The sequence below is a fragment of the Ovis aries genome, chromosome 7, assembly GCF_016772045.2.
Source record: "Ovis aries strain OAR_USU_Benz2616 breed Rambouillet chromosome 7, ARS-UI_Ramb_v3.0, whole genome shotgun sequence".
NCBI classification, from domain to species: domain Eukaryota; kingdom Metazoa; phylum Chordata; class Mammalia; order Artiodactyla; family Bovidae; genus Ovis; species Ovis aries.
In genome coordinates this window covers 32,143,592-32,161,366 of record NC_056060.1, presented here as the reverse complement: position 1 = coordinate 32,161,366, position 17,775 = coordinate 32,143,592, and the positions used below count along the sequence as shown (strand labels likewise).

General features: G+C 36.3%; 1 protein-coding gene across 1 annotated transcript in view; it reads right to left on the bottom strand.

The window, feature by feature from the left end:
• Positions 1–17,775, bottom strand: part of SPRED1 (sprouty related EVH1 domain containing 1) — a 124,439-nt gene that overhangs the window by 13,012 nt on the left and 93,652 nt on the right. The window contains exon 5 of the mRNA XM_027971661.3: positions 336–488. Coding sequence (XP_027827462.1) covers positions 336–488 — 153 coding nt within the window. The remainder of the gene's footprint in view (positions 1–335; positions 489–17,775) is intronic.

Here is a 17,775-nt window from a genome sequence, read left to right as displayed (position 1 = left end):
GCATACGTTCCAAGAGCTGGTGATGGAGAGGGAAGCCTGGCGTGCTACAGTCCGCGGGGTCACAAAGAGTCGGACATGACTGAATGACTGGACTGAACTGAACTGAACCTTGGGAAACGAGAAAAAGAAGATTCAATCAAAGTAAGGTAAAGAAAAGAAACAATAAGAATTAGTGTAGGAATCAATGAAATTGAAAGCTGGAAATTAATGGAGAGTATCATGAAACCAAAAACTATATCTTTTAACAAGATCCACAAAAGTGATAAGCTTCTAGTCAAGCTTCTAGTCAGACTCACTGGAAAAGACCCTGATGCTGGAAAAGATTATTTTCTCACCTGATTGGCTTGGCTTCGCAGGTAGACACTTCTGGCATTTAGACCTTCAAAGGGAGAAGGTCTTGAGCTTCTGTAAGGCTCACTGGTAACCACGGTATCTTGATGGAAAAGATGATCTTTCACTAGAGAACTGGAAGTATCTTCTTCAGCTGCCTAATGGGAACAATCCCCAACTCATTAGTTGCCAGAATACAAAAACAGCAACAAAACAAAATACCTTCACTAACAAAAATTCAGCAAGTTGGTCAATATGTAGCAACATCACTGTGTATGGCAGTTTCCCAAAAATAAAATACACATTATAAAGCCATGTCAAAATGAAAGAATATGAATTAAAAAAAAAAAAAAAAAACCTCAAGTTTATGAGCAAAATAGACCGTCTTATAGAAAACAATATAGGATGAATCAGAAGGCTAACCATACCATGTGAGAGATGTATCTGGCTATAGTAAAGCTGTTAATTATAACTAAAAGTAATATGTACACAAAAAGTGAAGAAATTATGAGGAAGAAAATGCAAATCAGTAGAATTGTTACTTTGAAAATTTTCTTTGAGAACTGTTTTTTACACAGTACCAAAGACTGTACTGTATGATATGAGGGGTCAAAGAAGGAAGATAGTAGTCTATGATCTTGTTCAATAAGGGAATGAATTATTAGCCTGAATTTATGGATTACTTAGAAGGATTCAAATCATACACAAGACTCAGGGAAGGAGATATGTCAATCAATCACAGTCATGAATGAAATGCTTTGAAATTTCATAAACAATATTTCTGTGAAATAAATACTGAATAAGTGAAACTTAGCACATCAGAAAACAGAAAGTCCTGAGAAAGTTTTGTTTCTTTTCTTTTAAGAAATGAGATCACTACTTGCTATTATTTTTCCCATTAGTATATAGTCATCTGGGAGGAAACAGTGGCAACCAAGTAAAATGACAGTAATACTTTTACTGCCTCATTCTAAAATATGCAAAGTAATCATAACAGGGCTAATATTTTTAAAAGGAGAAACCTTTACAATCTATTTTATAAAAATAAAAACATTAAAATTTGGCTTACTTTAAAATTAAACAATAAAACTCATTAAATGGCAAGATATTATAAATTTATAAATGCACATAATGGACCTTGCTCTGAAACAAAGTAGTTTTGTAACATTTTATTTCTCTGGAACTAGATTTTTTCAATTATTAAATAATTATAATACCTACACAGTTTTATTACATGGACTATTGTAAGGATTTAGTGAGATAATATATAAAAAAATGCTCTGAAAACTAAAAGCTGCTATTTTATCAGGAAGTAGTCAATTAAACTTTAAAAATGTATCTGAGAATCTACAGTCTACTGAAAACTAACGGTGCCAAACCCAGTTAATTGCTATTTTTATATAATTTTCCTAATAGTTGTCCCCTGTGTTATGACAATGCTCAGTTACTGCAAAGGAGCTGGCTAGATAATGGTATCCAGCAAACATTCTTTCAAAATTCATGATAAAAGTTGAGAATAAAAAAAAATTCAGGAAATATATTTGTTCCAGCGAGTTTTCAAAATAAATGACCCAAGTAATTGTCAAATCATAAACAACTTGAATAGACGAAAACAATAAGAACAGAAAGATTTAGAGAAAGGGCCTAGGTTGAAACCCTATCTTATCCACCTAGGGTATAAAATTTTAGCAACTGACTTTTCTAAATCACAATTCCTTTTTATTATAAAGTGGGTACAATCTTTGTACAATAACAATCTCAGGGTCAGCTAAGATAACTCAAAGAGTAAAAACTATAAATAAGCACAAATTGCAGTGTTAGTCATAGTATCAGGAATGGTCATGAAGTAATTATGCTTTTTATGGTGACAACTATTTGGATCAGGTTGTCTTTACTGCATTCTAATCTAACGGAAGTCATTTAACAACTATAAAATAAAACTTACTTAATAATATGTATCTGAACAAATATAAAATGGTTTCATGACCCAGTGTTTTACTGTATGACTAAGGTTAATTATACTTATATTCTGTACATTAAACAGTAAATACATTTCCTTTTGATTAAGTACATTTTTAAAGGGAAATATAAAAAGCATTATTTCATTATTAAACAAATAAACATGTGGATGATAGTTGGGTAATAAATGATTTAGTTCAACTATTAAATGCTTACCAAACTACTTGGAATTAACCTATAGAATTATTTCATACTACACAGTAAATTTACAGCTATACACCTTAAAGTGTCTCAGTTAATAAAATAACTAAAACATCTTTCAGGAGTCTGGTGAAACAAATAAACCTTCACTGTTTGAATATGTACAGTCTACAATCTACAATAAGGGATATACTATCTGTGAAATGTGAGAAACTAACATTTGTAGAGAATCTTTAACGGAAAAAGGGCATTTTTCTACTACTTAACTGTATCTCTTTCAGCAAGCTTAAATTTAGATATATGTTAAGCTGACGAAGTTAAAAAAAAAAACAGTGGTGATAGGAGAATGGTCATTCTCATTCACTGCTAATTCTATACACAGGAGTAAAATCTGGGCCAACCATTTCTGAATAGCACTTTTAATAAAATATATCAAAAGCTTTAAAAACATGTATACATTTTGACCATTTACTCGATCTAGTAAAGAAAAAAAATGTACTAAATGGAAAGAGCTTTAGGCATAAAATATTTTCCTCAGAAAATTTTTTAATAGTAAAAAATGAAGAAACAACTTTAATGTCCCAAATTAAGGGATGGTTATGTAAATTATGGTATGTCCACTTAACATAATGAGTGGTCATTTGAAATTAGGCTTATGAATAATATCTAAATTGTGGAGAATTACTTAATGCTAAAAAGTCCATATATAAAATTATATTTACAATATTTTAAGCGTGAAAAGATAAAAGATTTAAAGGATATAAAATGAATGCTAATTCTATTCCTGAGTATGATTATGAATGCTTTTCCAATTTTCAAGAGCTTGTTCACTTTTTATAAGGTGGGTTTCTTTTAAAATCTATATACTTTCTCCCTTTATTTTCATGTAAAATCGTAGTATTGGACTCAGGCAGAACATCTCTTTTGTTCTGAAAATAATTTGAAAATAATTTTCAAAAACAAGCTAAAATTCTGAGTGTCTTTCAAATCCATTTTCTCTTCTCCATACCCACTTAGCTACTCTCTTAATGCAAGCTTTCATTATCTCTTTTGCCTGTCTTATTTTAGCAGGTTTCTAAATGATTGCCTCGTGAAAGTTTAGGCATGAAAATTTGTTGGTTTTCCTACTCAGAATCCTTATAAGGTATCCAGTTATCAAAGTTCTGTTGGGGAGCCCTATGCACACTGGAAAATAGAGGGGAGAGAATCATTACTGTCTGAGGAATGTTTTCATAAGATAAACAATTTATGCAATCCATAGAAATGAGCTCTCTCACCCTAGAAGCACTGAGATACAAGATAAAGTCTAGTTTATTTCACAGGAAAAAGAAACATAATAAATACATGAAAAGATGGTAGACTTCAATTAAAGATTTAAAACTATGATGCCAATTTTTTATACAGACTAGAAAGGATGGAAAATATATATAATAATACTCGATACTGGGAAGGGTATGGAGAAATAATATTTTGTACTGTTGGTGAGAGTGCAGTTCTTCTGTGAGAAACTTTTATACAGATACATACATAAACAAATAATCATCTTAGCACTCTTTTTTAACAAAAAAAGATAAGAAAAAAGAAAATATCCTATGGCTCTATGACCATGGGACTGGTTAAAAATTTATGATATATATATGAAAAATTCAAAAAGCCATTAAAAAGATCTGTATGCAGTACTCACAAGACCTACTAAATGAAAAAAAGCTAGGTATAGAATTGTTAATATGACATGATCCTATTTGTCAAGTTGAAAGGATGGGTAAATAGATATTTTAAAATTTTATCAGTATAAGGAAGGGTATACACCAAACCATTAACATTTCCCTTAGGAAATATTTTATATAAAGGATTACAGATATAATAACATAAAGGTAATAAAGTAAATATGTGCATAGTTATCACCCAAACTTCAAAAAGAGAAATAACCAAGACAACAAATAACATCAACACGACAACAGCATCCCCTATCTATACCACTTGGATAGGAAAATACTATCTTGAAGGAGTTGTTTATTGTCCAGTTTCTTACGCTTCTATACAGTTTTACCACACAAATACTATTTCTAAACAATATTTAGTTATAGATGTTTCTGGATTTTGACTGATACCATGCCACTTGGGACATTATGGGACCTGCTTTTCTTGCTCAACTTTTTTTTGCATAAAATTTATTCATGTTGACATATGTAGCAATAGCTCACTCATTTTCACTTGTAGGGTTGACAGCTAACATATATTAAGCATTTTCTATGTATCAGACATTGTCCCAAGTACTTTACATGATCTAATTCATTTAATCCTCACAACAACCCTTCAAGGTAGTTGGCATTATTTTGTCTCTACTCCACAAGAAGAAACTAAAGCTTAAAGAGAGTATGTAACCTGCCTAAGACAAAACACTTAATTTTTTACTATTTCAAACAACAGTGCTAAGAACATTCTTCTACAGGCTTCATGATAGACATTTAAAACAATTTTTCTCATACCTATACCACAGGTAAGGATGCTGGAATTATAAAACACATGTATGCTCTGATTTATAAAATAAAAATTTTTTATTTATTTTTATATCCACAAACAACGTTCTACATTCTAAGACTAGGCATTATCACAGCTTTCTTATTTATGGATATTCTATTTAATTTCTATAATAGTGAGCTGCTGCTGCTGCTGCTAAGTCGCTTCAGTCGTGTCCGACTCTGTGCGACCCCAGAGACAGCAGCCCACCAGGCTCCCCCGTCCCTGGGATTCTCCAGGCGAGAACACTGGAGTGGGTTGCCATTTCCTTCTCCAAGGCAGGAAAGTGCAAAGTGAAAGTGAAGTTGCTCAGTTGTGTCCGACTCTTTGCGACCCCATGGACTGCAGCCTACCAGGCTCCTCCGTCCATAGGATTTTCCAGGCAAAAGTACTGGAGTGGGGTGCCATCTAGGCCTCACTAAAACTTAAGTGTTTTCTTTAGATGAACAAGAAATTTTGAGAATGAACAAAAGCACTAACAAATGCTTGTATAGGTTTGTCACTTTACCATGGTTCCTATTCCACGGTTTTATAATCACTTTTTGTTTAAGATTATTTACTTCCCTGTTTCTCTCCAGGACCATCTGACATTTCATAATTCTGATTCTTTGTATATGTCATTTCCTCTGCCCACAAAGACGATCTTCTATTTTCTACTAGAAAAACTTCTCAGAGTTTGGGATTAACATATAGACACTACTATATATAAAAGAGATAAACAACAATCACTGCTACATAACACAGGGAACTGTAGTCAATATTCTATAACCTATGTCTGTTAATGTGAAGTCAAGTGGGCCTTCGGGAGCATCACTACGAACAAAGCTAGTGGAGGTGATGGAATTCCAGTTGAGTGATTTCAAATCCTGGAAGAAGATGCTGTGAAAGTACTGCACACAATATGCCAACAAATTTGGAATACTCAGCAGTGGCCACAGGACTAGAAAAGGTCAGTTTTCATTCCAATCCCAAAGAAAGGCAATGCCAAAGAATGATCAAACTACCGCACCATTGCACTCATCTCACGCGCTAGTAATGTTCAAAATTCTCCAAGCCAGGCTTCAGCAATATGTGAACCGTGAACTCCCTGATGTTCAAGCTGGTTTTAGAAAAGGCAGAGGAACCAGAGATCAAATTGCCAACATCCGCTAGAACATGGAAAAAGCAAGAGAGTTCCAGAAAAACATCTATTTCTGCTTTATTGACTATGCCAAAGCCTTTGACTGGGTGGACCACAAGAAACTGTGGAAAATTCTGAGAGAGATGGGAATACCAGACCACCTGACCTGCCTCTTGAGAAAACTTATGCAGGCCAGGAAGCAACAGTTAGAACTGGACATGGAAAAACAGACTGGTTCCAAATAGGAAAAGGAGTACATCAGGGCTGTATATTGTCACCCTGCTTATTTAACTTATATGCAGAGTACATCATGAGAAATGCTGGACTGGAAGAAACACAAGCTGGAATCAAGACTGCTAGGAGAAATATCAATAACCTCAGATATGCAGATGACACCACCCTTATGGCAGAAAGTGAAGAGGAACTAAAAAGCCTCTTGATGAAAGTAAAAGAGGAGAGTGAAAAATTTGGCTTAAAGCTCAACATTCAGAAAACAAAGATCATGGCATCCGGTCCCATCACTTCATGGGAAATAGATGGGGAAACAGTGGAAACAGTATCAGACGTTACTTTTGGGGCTCCAAAATTACTGCAGATGGTGACTGTAGCCATGAAATTAAAAGACGCTTACTCCTTGGAAGAAAAGTTATGACCAACCTAGATAGTATATTCAAAAGCAGAGACATTACTTTGCTGACTAAGGTCCGTCTAGTCAAGGCTATGGTTTTTCCAGTAGTCCTGTATGGATGTGAGAGTTGGACAGTGAAAAAAGCTGAGCGCCTAAGAATTGGTGTGTTTGAACTGTGGTGTTGGAGAAGACTCCTGAGAGTCCCCTGGACAGCAAGGAGATCCAAACCAGTCCATTCTGAAGGAGATCAGTCCTGGGATTTCTTTGGAAGGAATGATGCTAAAGCTTGAAACTCCAGTACTTTGGCCACCTCATGCGAAGAGTTGACTCATTGGAAAAGACTGATGCTGGGAGGGATTGGGGGCAAGAGGAGAAGGGGAAGACAGAGGATGAGATGGCTGGATGGCATCATGGACTCGACAGACGCAAGTCTGAGTGAACTCCGGGAGTTACTGATGGACAGGGAGGCCTGGCGTGCTGCGATTCATGGGGTCGCAAAGAATCAGACATGACTGAGCGACTGAACTGAACTGATGTCTGTTAATCCATGATTTAATTCATTTAATCCTCACAATAACCCTTCAAGGTACTTGGCATTGTTTTATCTCTACTCCACAAGAAGAAACTAAAGCTTAAAGAGATTATGTAACTTGCCTAAGATAAAGCACTTAATTTTTTGCCAAACTCATAAGAAAAAGTTGTCATTTATTAAAAAATTTGTACTATTTGTTATTAAAATTAATAAAAGCCAAAACACTTTTAAAAATTTGGGTAAGAGTAAAAAGGTAAAAAGTATTCTGGCTAACAAACTTTTGAATTTTGTAATTGGATTATAACTCTTTAGAAGTGGCAATTAACTACAGGAATAGAGGTAGAACCTCAAATAAGGTGTTGGAAAATCTTCCATAAGAGCACAAAATTTAATATATGAAAGCCACAAAGAATGTACATACATTTGCACAATCTTCATCTTTTAAAAAGTTGTCTACAGCAGTTACATACATCCAATGCTTTTAGTACACTGGCTCCTCTGTATTATCTAAAAAGTAAACTATGCTAATATTTAATGTACAATGGGGACCTGCTTCACTCTCAGAGGCTTGTATAAAAATTACTCTCCTATGGTTGCTCAGAGATCGTTTAGCTTTTTCTTTCTCTAAGACTAATATAGCAATTTTTGTGTGCAGAAGCAAAAGGATGCAGTATAAATTAATAATTTCAGCTGTAGCTCTCAGTTAGAACATTAAGTCTAGAAGACAGTTGTAGAGAAAATAAATAAAGATTTTGCTTTTCTCTTCCTTTTGTCCCATCTCCCTAAATTAATTCTGAGGCAGAGAAAATAGTGCTGTTCTGCAAATTTTTTAAAATGTATTGTTCTCAATAAATAATCTAGTGTGAAGAAAGGTGGTTAAATGATTATTACAGTCTATCAACTGCTCTAAACTTTAATTCTTATATATCACAAATCACAGGTCTAAGTGTGTGACTGGGTCATATCTAACAAGAGAAGTTTTAAATAATTATACTACTAGTTTATTTTAGCATGATGGATAAAAATAGAAATGTTCTTTGATAAGAAATCTTATATTTTGGGCTTCCCAGGTGGCGCTAGTTGGCCATCTGCCAATGTAGGGGACATAAGAGACATGGGTTTGATCATTGGATCCAGAGATTACCTGGAGAAGGGCATGCCAACCCACTCCAGTATTCTTGACTAGTGAAATCTCCTGGACAGAGAAGCCTGGTTGGTTATAGTCCATTGGGTCACAAAGACTAGGACACAACTTAGCAACTGAGCACTGAGCACATGCAAACTTAGAAAGCAGAGAAAGGGGGAACATATTACTAACAATTCTACAAGCCCAACAAAATTACTATTTATACTTTGATGTGGCAGCAACACAATTTAGATTTGACCACAAATGTCTTCTGTTCCCTAGATTTCTTTTAATTATTTTTCATTAGCTTAGGAATAATCTTGAATTTTTAATTTTATAAGTTTATGAGCTTTGTCTTAAAACATTAATAGCATGTATAGTATTTTGTTTAGGCAACCTGAACACAGTAATCAGTGATGAAATAATATGGAAGGAATATGAGGAAAAGTACCAAGATACAATGTCCAGCAAAACAAGAAAAACAAGTTCTTCAACCTAGATTAATCAACTGAAATACTAAGCTATCTTTTCTTTTTATTTTTTAAAAATTTCTCTGTTTTTTAATGGAAGGATACTTGTTTTACACAACTTTGTTGTTTCCTGTCAAACATCAACATGAATCAGCCACAGGTGTACACAAAAAGTTAGGTTTGGCTTAAAAGTGGTATTAGGTGTTCAGGGATTGTTTATTGTCTATAAATCTGTTTCTTAGTTAATAGGCAGGCTGTAGTTGCATAGTTCCTACTAACTATAAAAATGTTTAGACAATCCTTTAATTGGTGAATATATTTCTAGGATTTTATCCTAAGGTCACATGCAGAAATACTAACAAAAATTAATGTATATGACCATGGAAACTAAGTAAAGGTTCAGAGAAACATGAATGGTTAAATAAACTGTAGTACAGTTACATAACATAATGGCTAAATACAAGGTCTCTGAAATCAGACTGTGTGGGTTCAAATTCTATGACTTTTTACAAATTAAATTTCAATCACCACAATCTCTACTGTTACCAACACAAACAAAAATCTGATCAAAGACACAATCAAAATGGAGAAGAGATCGATTCTAATGGTGATTTTCAGTTACTTCAGTTCAGTCACTCAGTTGTGTCTGACTCTTGCGACCCCAGGGACTGCAGAATACCAGGCTTCCTTGTCCATAACCAACACCTAGAGCTTGCTCAAACTCATGTCCATCAAGTTAATGATGTCACCCTACCATCTCATTCTCTGTTGTCCCCTTTTCCTCCTGCCTTCAAAGTTTCCCAGCATCAGGATATTTTCCAATCAGTCAGTTCTTCACATCAGGTGGCTTCAGCTACAGCATCAGTCCTCCCAATGAACATTTAGGACTGATTTCCTTTAGGATTGACTGGTTTGATATCCTTGCAGTCCAAGGGACTCTCAAGAGTCTTCTCCAACACCACAGTTCAAAAGCATCAATTCTTTGGAGCTCAGTTTTCTTTATGGTCCAACTCTCACGTCCGTACTTGAACTGGAAAAGAAATAGCTTTGACTAGATGGGCCTTTGTCGGTAAAGTAATGTTTCTGCTTTTTAATATGCTGTCTACATTTCTCATAGCTTTTCTTCCGAGGAGCAAGCATCTTTTCATTTCATGGCTGCAGTCACCATCCAGGGTGATTTTGGAGCCCAAGAAAATAAAGTCTGTCACTGTTTCCGTTGTTTCATCATCTATTTGCCAGGCAGTGATGGGACTGGATGCCATGATCTTAGTTTTCTCAATGTTGAGTTTTAAGCCAGCATTTTCACTCTCCTCTTGCACTTTCATCAAGAGGCTCTTTAGTTCCTCTTCACATTCTGCCATAAGGGTGGCCTCATCTGCATAACTAATAGTATTGATATTTCTTCCGGAAATATTGATTCCAGCTTGTGCTTCATCCAGCCCAGCATTTTGCATGATGTACTCCGTGGCTCAGCTGATAAAGAATCTGCCTGCAATGCAGGGGACCTGGGTTCAATCCCTGGGTGGGGAAGATCCCCTGAAGGCTACCCACTCCAGTATTCTGGCCTGGAGAATTCCATGGACTGTATAGTCCATGGGGTCGCAAAGATTTGGACACAAGTGAGTGACTTTCACTTCACTTCACTCTGCATATAAGTTAAATAAGTAGGATGACAATATACAGCCTTGACACACTCCTTTCCCAATTTGGAACCAGTCGTTGTTTCATGTCCAGTTTTAACTGTTGCTTCTTATCCTGCATACAGATTTCTCAGAAGGCAGGTAAGATGGTCTGATATTCCTATCTCTTTCAAAATTTTCCCACAGTTTGGTGTCCACACAGTCAAAGGCTTTGGTGTAGTCAATGAAGCAGATGTTTTTCTAGAATTCTCTTGCTTTTCCTATGATCCAATGGATGTTGGCACTTTGATCTCTGGTTCCTCTGCCTTTTCTAAGTCCAGTTTGAACATCTGGAAGTTCACGGTCACATACTGTTGAAGCCTTGCTGGGAGAATGTTGAGCATCACTTTACTAGCGTGTGAGATGAGTGCAATTGTGCAGGAGTAGTTTGAGCATTCTTTGGCATTCCCTTTTTATGGGATTAGAATGAAAACTGACCTTTTCCAGTCCTGTGGCCACTGCTGAGTTTTCCAAACTTGCTGGCATACTGAGTACAGCACCTTCACAGCATCATCTTTGAGGATTTGAAATAGCTCAACTGGAATTCCATCACCTCCACTAGCTTTGCTCATAATGATGTTTCCACCTGACTTCACATTCTAGGATGTCTGGCTCTAGGTGAGTGATCACACTATCATGGTTATCTGGGTGACGAAAATCTATTTTTTACAGTTCTTCTATGTATTCTTGCCATCTCTTCTTAATATCTTCTGCTTCTGTCAGGTCCATACCATTCCTGTCCTTTATTGTGCCCACCTTTACGTGAAATGTTCCCTTGGTATCTAATTTTCTTGAAGAGATCTCTAGTCTTTCCCATTCTATTGTCTTCCTCTATTTCCTTGCACTGATCGCTAAGAAAGGCTTTCTTATCTCTCCTTGCTATTCTTTGGAACTCTGCATTCAAACGGGTATATCTTTCCTTTTCTCCTTTGCCTTCAGCTTCTCTTCTTTTTTCACCTATTTCTAAGGCCTCCTCAGACAACTATTTTGCCTTTTTGCATTTTGTTTTCTTGGGGATGGTCTTGATCACTGCCTCCTATATAATGTCACGAACCTCCATCCATAGTTCTTCAGGCACTCTATCTATCAGATCCAATCCCATGAATCTATTTGTCACTTCCACTGTATAATTGTAACAGATTTGATTTATGTCATACTTGAGTGGTCTAGTGGTTTTCCCTACTTGGTATTTGAATACAACAGAAAAATTGAGGCAGAAGTACCCAAAATATTTAAAACCGCAATTACCTCTGGGGTAGGGATAAATGATTCCTGATTTCTTCTTTATAGTTTTCTAACTATCCAAATATTCTACATGAAGTTTAAGAGTCAAGAAAAAAATTCAATGACAAATATTATGCAAAAAGATTATATACAGTTTTTCTCCCTTGTGAGTAATTAAATAAAACTCAGTCTAAAATATACAAAGGTTATAGGAACTGAACTATAAAAAGATAGTACTTAAAGTAAGATGGCGAGGGGGTCACAGTAATATAAAATCCATTTTGCCAGTCTTAATAATTAACTTAGTTTTCAGATATACAAAGGGCTTCCCTTGTAGCTCAGTTGGTAAAGAATCTGCCTGCAGTACAGGAAACCTGGGTTCAATCCCTGGGTTGGGAAGATCCCCTGGAGAATGAAATGGCAACTCACTCCAGGATCCTTGCCTGGAAAATCCCATGGACAAGAGGAGCCTGGTGGGATACAGTCCAAGGGGTCACAAAGTGCTGGGCATGACTGAGAGACTAACATTTACTTTCAGATATAGAGCCATGATAAAGTGCTACCCATCACCTTTGAAAGTGAATGCATGAACAATTCATATGCTCCTAAACTAAAGCAAATGACTTTAAAAAATAAAGGTACATCGCAATCCTTTTAATCATCTGGCTGAAAAATGACACTACTTAATTCTAAAAAAGGATAAGTTAGTCAAGTATTTCTCAGTGGTTAAGAGATAATATGATATTGTCTCACTTCAGATCAATTAGGTGTCTTCTTCAGCCCCAAAGCATGGAATCTCGAGATCTTGTTCTTATAATCACAACCAATCATGAGGAAAGTTTTATGGGCTGTTACCAACCTAGCATGTCTGAACAGTAAGAGCTGTTACAACTAATAAGTCTGGTTGGAAAAAAATAATCTTAAAGCAAATGCAAGCTAGCATTAAAACAAACAAACAAAAAAATCCCACTTTAATTGGCTTATTAAAATAGTGAAAGAAACCAAATGAAAAGAAAGAACACTCATACCTTACTACTGCTTGGGATTTTTTGTTTTTTTAAAAAAACCTTAGTTTTGAAGATTTTTCTTCAATATACTTTTCCTAAGTACCAGCCACACTAAGTGGTCCACACTATACTAAACATTAGGGACACAAGATGAGCAAGATATGATTTTAAATCCAAATAATGATGTTATGACACCCTTCAAAGACATATACGAAAAAGAAAGGTAAATACCTTTCCAGTGATTTATGATACTGATGAAGATAACTGCTGAAAGCTCAAAGTTGTCTACTGTAAATAATCAAATAGTTATTAGAACAAAATAGCTATTCAAACCTTTATAGAGCAAATGAATAAACATTCAAAATGGAGAGGATGCCCACTGATATTTCAAGTCTTAAAAACATTTAAGATGTAACTATAACAGTTATTTTCTTGGCATTAAAAAGATAGTGGGTTATTCTTTTAAGGCCATTTTAGTTACCTTTGCAAATAATTACTAATAAAGTAAACCTAACACATCTCACTTGCTAGTAAAGGAATGCTCAAAATTCTCCAAGCCAGGCTTCAGCAATATGTGAACCGTGAACTTCCAGATGTTCAAGCTGGTTTTAGAAAAGGCAGAGGAACCAGAGATCAAATTGCCAACATCCGCTAGAACATGGAAAAAGCAAGAGAGTTCCAGAAAAACATCTATTTCTGCTTTATTGACTACACCAAAGCCTTTCACTGCGTGGATCACAATAAACTGTGGAATATTCTGAAAGAGATGGGAATACTAGACTACCTGACCTGCCTCTTGAGAAACCTATATGCAGGTCAGGAAGCAACACGTAGAACTGGACATGGAACAACAGACTGGTTCCAAATAGGAAAAGGAGTACGTCAAAGCTATATATTGTCACCCTGCTTATTTAACTTCTATGCACAGTACATAATGAGAAACGCTGGACTGGAAGAAGCACAAGCTGGAATCCAGATTGCTGGGGGAAATATCAATAACCTCAGATATGCAAATGACACCACCCCTATGGCAGGAAGTGAAGAGGAACTAAAAAGCCTCTTGATGAAAGTGAAAGTGGAGAGTGAAAAAGTTGTCTTAAAGCTCAACATTCAGAAAACGAAGATCAAGACATCTGGTCCCATCACTTCATGGAAAATAGATGGGGAAACAGTGGAAACAGTGTCAGACTTTATTTTTGGGGGCTCCAAAATTACTGCAGATGGTGATTGCAGCCATGAAATTAAAAGACGCTTACTCCTTGGAAGAAAAGTTATGATCAACCTAGATAGCATACTGAAAAGCAGAGACATTACTTTGCCAACAAAGGTCCGTCTAGTCAAGGCTATGGTTTTTCCAGTGGTCCTGTATGGATGTGAGAGTTGGACTGTGAAGAAAGCTGAGCGCCAAAGAATTGATGCTTTTGAACTGCTGGAAAAGACTCTTGAGAGTCCCTGGGACAGCAAGGAGATCCAACCAGTCCATCCTAAAGGAGATCAGTCTTGGGTGTTCTTTGGAAGGAATGATGCTAAGCTGAAACTCCAGTATTTTGGCCACCTCATGCAAAGAGTTGACTCCCTGGAAAAAGACTCTGATGCTGGGAGGGATTAGGGGCAGGAGGAAAAGGGGATGACAGAGGATGAGATGGCTGGATGGCATCACCGACTCAATGGACGTGAGTTTTGAGTGAACTCCAGAGATGGTGATGGACAGGGAGGCCTGGCGTGCTGCGATTCATGGGGTCGCAAAGAGTCGGACATGACTGAGCGACTGAACTGAACTGAACTGAAAGTTAATATATCACATATACATTATCAGGCTCAGAATTTTTTTAAACTAATAAGAACTGATTTTTTTCCTACCCAAACATACTTTTAGCCATAAACACACTATCAAACCAAGATGTAATACAATCTTCTTTTGAAGATGAAATTTACCCTAAGGTATATGTATATCTAAAGAAGTTCAGAATGGGAGTAAGATAAAGTGAATATGACTATAAATGTTAGCTTTCATTCTAATCATTTTCCTTTTCTGCTTAGGTATTGGTTAGCTGTGGCTGCATAATAAATTACCACAAAGAACATTTACTATCTGATAGCTTCTTTAAGTGAGAAATTCGGGAGCAACTCAGCTGTTCACCAACAGGAATAAGTACATTTTCTCTCTCTCATTCTGAGGACCTGTGAACTAAAGTGAGAAATGATCTGCCCCACATACAACCAAAATACAATGGTAGGGCAGGTAGAGGATAAATGCTATAAAACCTTCTCGTTCAAAGTAAGAGAAAATGGGAGAGTCGCTGATCCAAAGCAATTCCATAATCAAGGTGGGAATATGTTAGAAGTTCCTTGAATATGGGAATAATTCTTCAAAGCTGTTGGCTCTGCTCTTTGAGATTTTGGTTCCATGTCTGAGTTATCTTTCCATTTTATGAAAGGTAGTCAAATTTTACACGAACAACATTTTTAAACCTGCTTTCTGCCAGTAGAATTTCAGGGATCTAAGGGGCCACGCCTTAGGTTGGTGATATTTTTGCTAATTAACTCTTCTGAAAACTTTGTAGGTCTCTTGTGAATCTTACTGAGCTTCACTCTGTTGGACAAAAACCATAGTCATAAATCTGACTTAAACTCTTCTCTACTTCAAATTTCTGCTAAGAACACCCTTAATCTGCTGTAAGCCCTCTTACTTTGATTAAAAGGTTCTCTGAGGCTCACCTTACATCTTTCTGATTATATAGAAAAGATGTTAACAAAGGATTTTATAGTCAAAACATTGGCTTCATCTTTAGACAAACTTATCTGAGTGCTCTAGATTTCTCTCTGCCTGGAAGCCATGTCCTAATTTGAGCATAGTTCAATATATTGAGAGGATGAGAATTTTCAAAAGCAGCAAGTCCTGTTTCTTTTTTTATTTGTTTGCTTAGGAGTCCTTCCTGAGCCCATTTTTGCCAACTTCTGTTTTATCAATAAGCATAAGCAGAACATTATCTATTTCACATATCAGTATAGGTGACAGTATTGCTCCACTTTCTGCTACTATCTAACAGTGATTTCCTTTCCTGGTTTCCAATATGGTTTTCTTCATTTTCACTTCAGTCGTCATCGGCAGTCTCTTCAAAGGCTTAACATTAAGCTTCTATCTACTGTCCCCAAGTTCAAATTATATGCCACATTTTAAAGTGCTTGTTATGGCAACATCCCATTATGGGTAGCAAAATTTGTATCAGGAACAAATTATCCCAAAACCTAAAGGTGTAAAATGACATTTATTATTTTAGTTTCTCTAGGTTATGAAATTCAGGAACATTTTAACAAGGTGGTTCTGACTCACATTCCCTACAGAAGTTATGGTTAAGACATTAGATATGACTGCAGTCATCTGAAGTCTCATTTGGGGGTGAATGACCTGCATTCAAGACGGCTCATGAACATGTTTATTGTCACAAAGTTTCAGGTCCTCACCACAAGAACATCTCCAGAGTTGCTTGAGTGTCCCCATGACACGACAGCTGGCATCCTCCAGTACGGTGAATGAGAGAGCCAGGAGGAGCGGCAATATCTCCTATGGCCTACCTTTGGAAGTCATACTCTTGTCATTCCTACCATATGCTTTTTGTTAAGTAACAACCCACTAAGTACAGCGCCTTCTCAAAGGGACGAGATTCAGATTCCACCAAAAGGAATATAATTTAAGAATCTATTTCAAAAATATCACAGTAAGTAAAAACCAAGAATTAAAATTTGACATAAAAATTGCTCTTTGAAAATTACATTTAAGTGGAAGCCTATTTTAGAATCTCTAGTGACAATGCACATTTTCTACTTTACGATGAAAATAAAAACCAAGCAAGTGCTTAAGTGTCTAAAGAAGATAAAATATAAATAACTGTTTTAGGGGTGCTTGTGTAACCTGCTGGACTGGGGGCAATAGAGAGACTTTACCATGAAGCAGATATTTCAAGAAGCCAGCAACAGAGTAACTACTCTTCTTGCTTTGGTTATACAGTAATTCTCTTCACTAGGCTCCTCCTTTCTATTTCTGGGCTTCTCTGGTGGCTCAGAAGGTAACGTGTCTCCCTACAATGTGGGAGACCTGGGTTCGATCCCTGGGTCGGGAAGATCCCCTGGATCCCTTTCTACTTCTAAATTTTTACTTTTTTTTTTTTTTTTTTTTTGCCTCTGTGATAAATTTATTATTCCTCATTCATATCTTGCCCATTTTACTACTCCATACCAAAGACTTGACATATATGGCACTAGAAGGAAATAAGATTAAGAAAATAAGACAATGGTTTTTACAAAACCATTGACTGTGATAGTTACAAAGTCTGCAAACAAATCCTGCAGAAGTTATTCCTCTATACAATGTTATATGTAGAAATGAAGCAAAACCAAAGCAGAATGTTAAAAAACTCTTTTAATAGATGAGTTTTAACTAAATTCACTCTCTTCATAGGGAGCAATTCAGAAAACACTTCCCCATTTCCAGCCCCATATTTTCTTTGATTGCTGTGGATGTTGTTCAGTTGCTAAGTCGTGTCCTACTCTTTATGACCCCATGAACTGCAACACACCAGGCTCCTCTGTCCACCACTGTCTCCAGCTCTGCGTAACTCATGTCCATTGAGTCAGTGATGCCATCCAACCATAACATCCTCTGTCATCCCCTTCTCCTTTTGCCCTCAATTTTTCCCAGCATCAGGGTGCTCTCCAATGAGTCAGTTCTTCATATCAGGTGGCCAAAGTTTTGGAGCTTCAGCTTCAGTCCTTCCAATGAATATTCAGACTGATTTCCTTTAGGACTGACTGATTTCCTTTAGGATTGACTGATTTTATCTCTGTTCAGTCCAAGGGACTCTCAAGAATCTTCTCTAGCACCACAGTTCGAAAGCATCAATTCTTCAGCACTCAGCCTTCTTTACATTTCAACTCTAACATCCATACATGATTACTGGAAAAACCTCAGCTTTGACTAT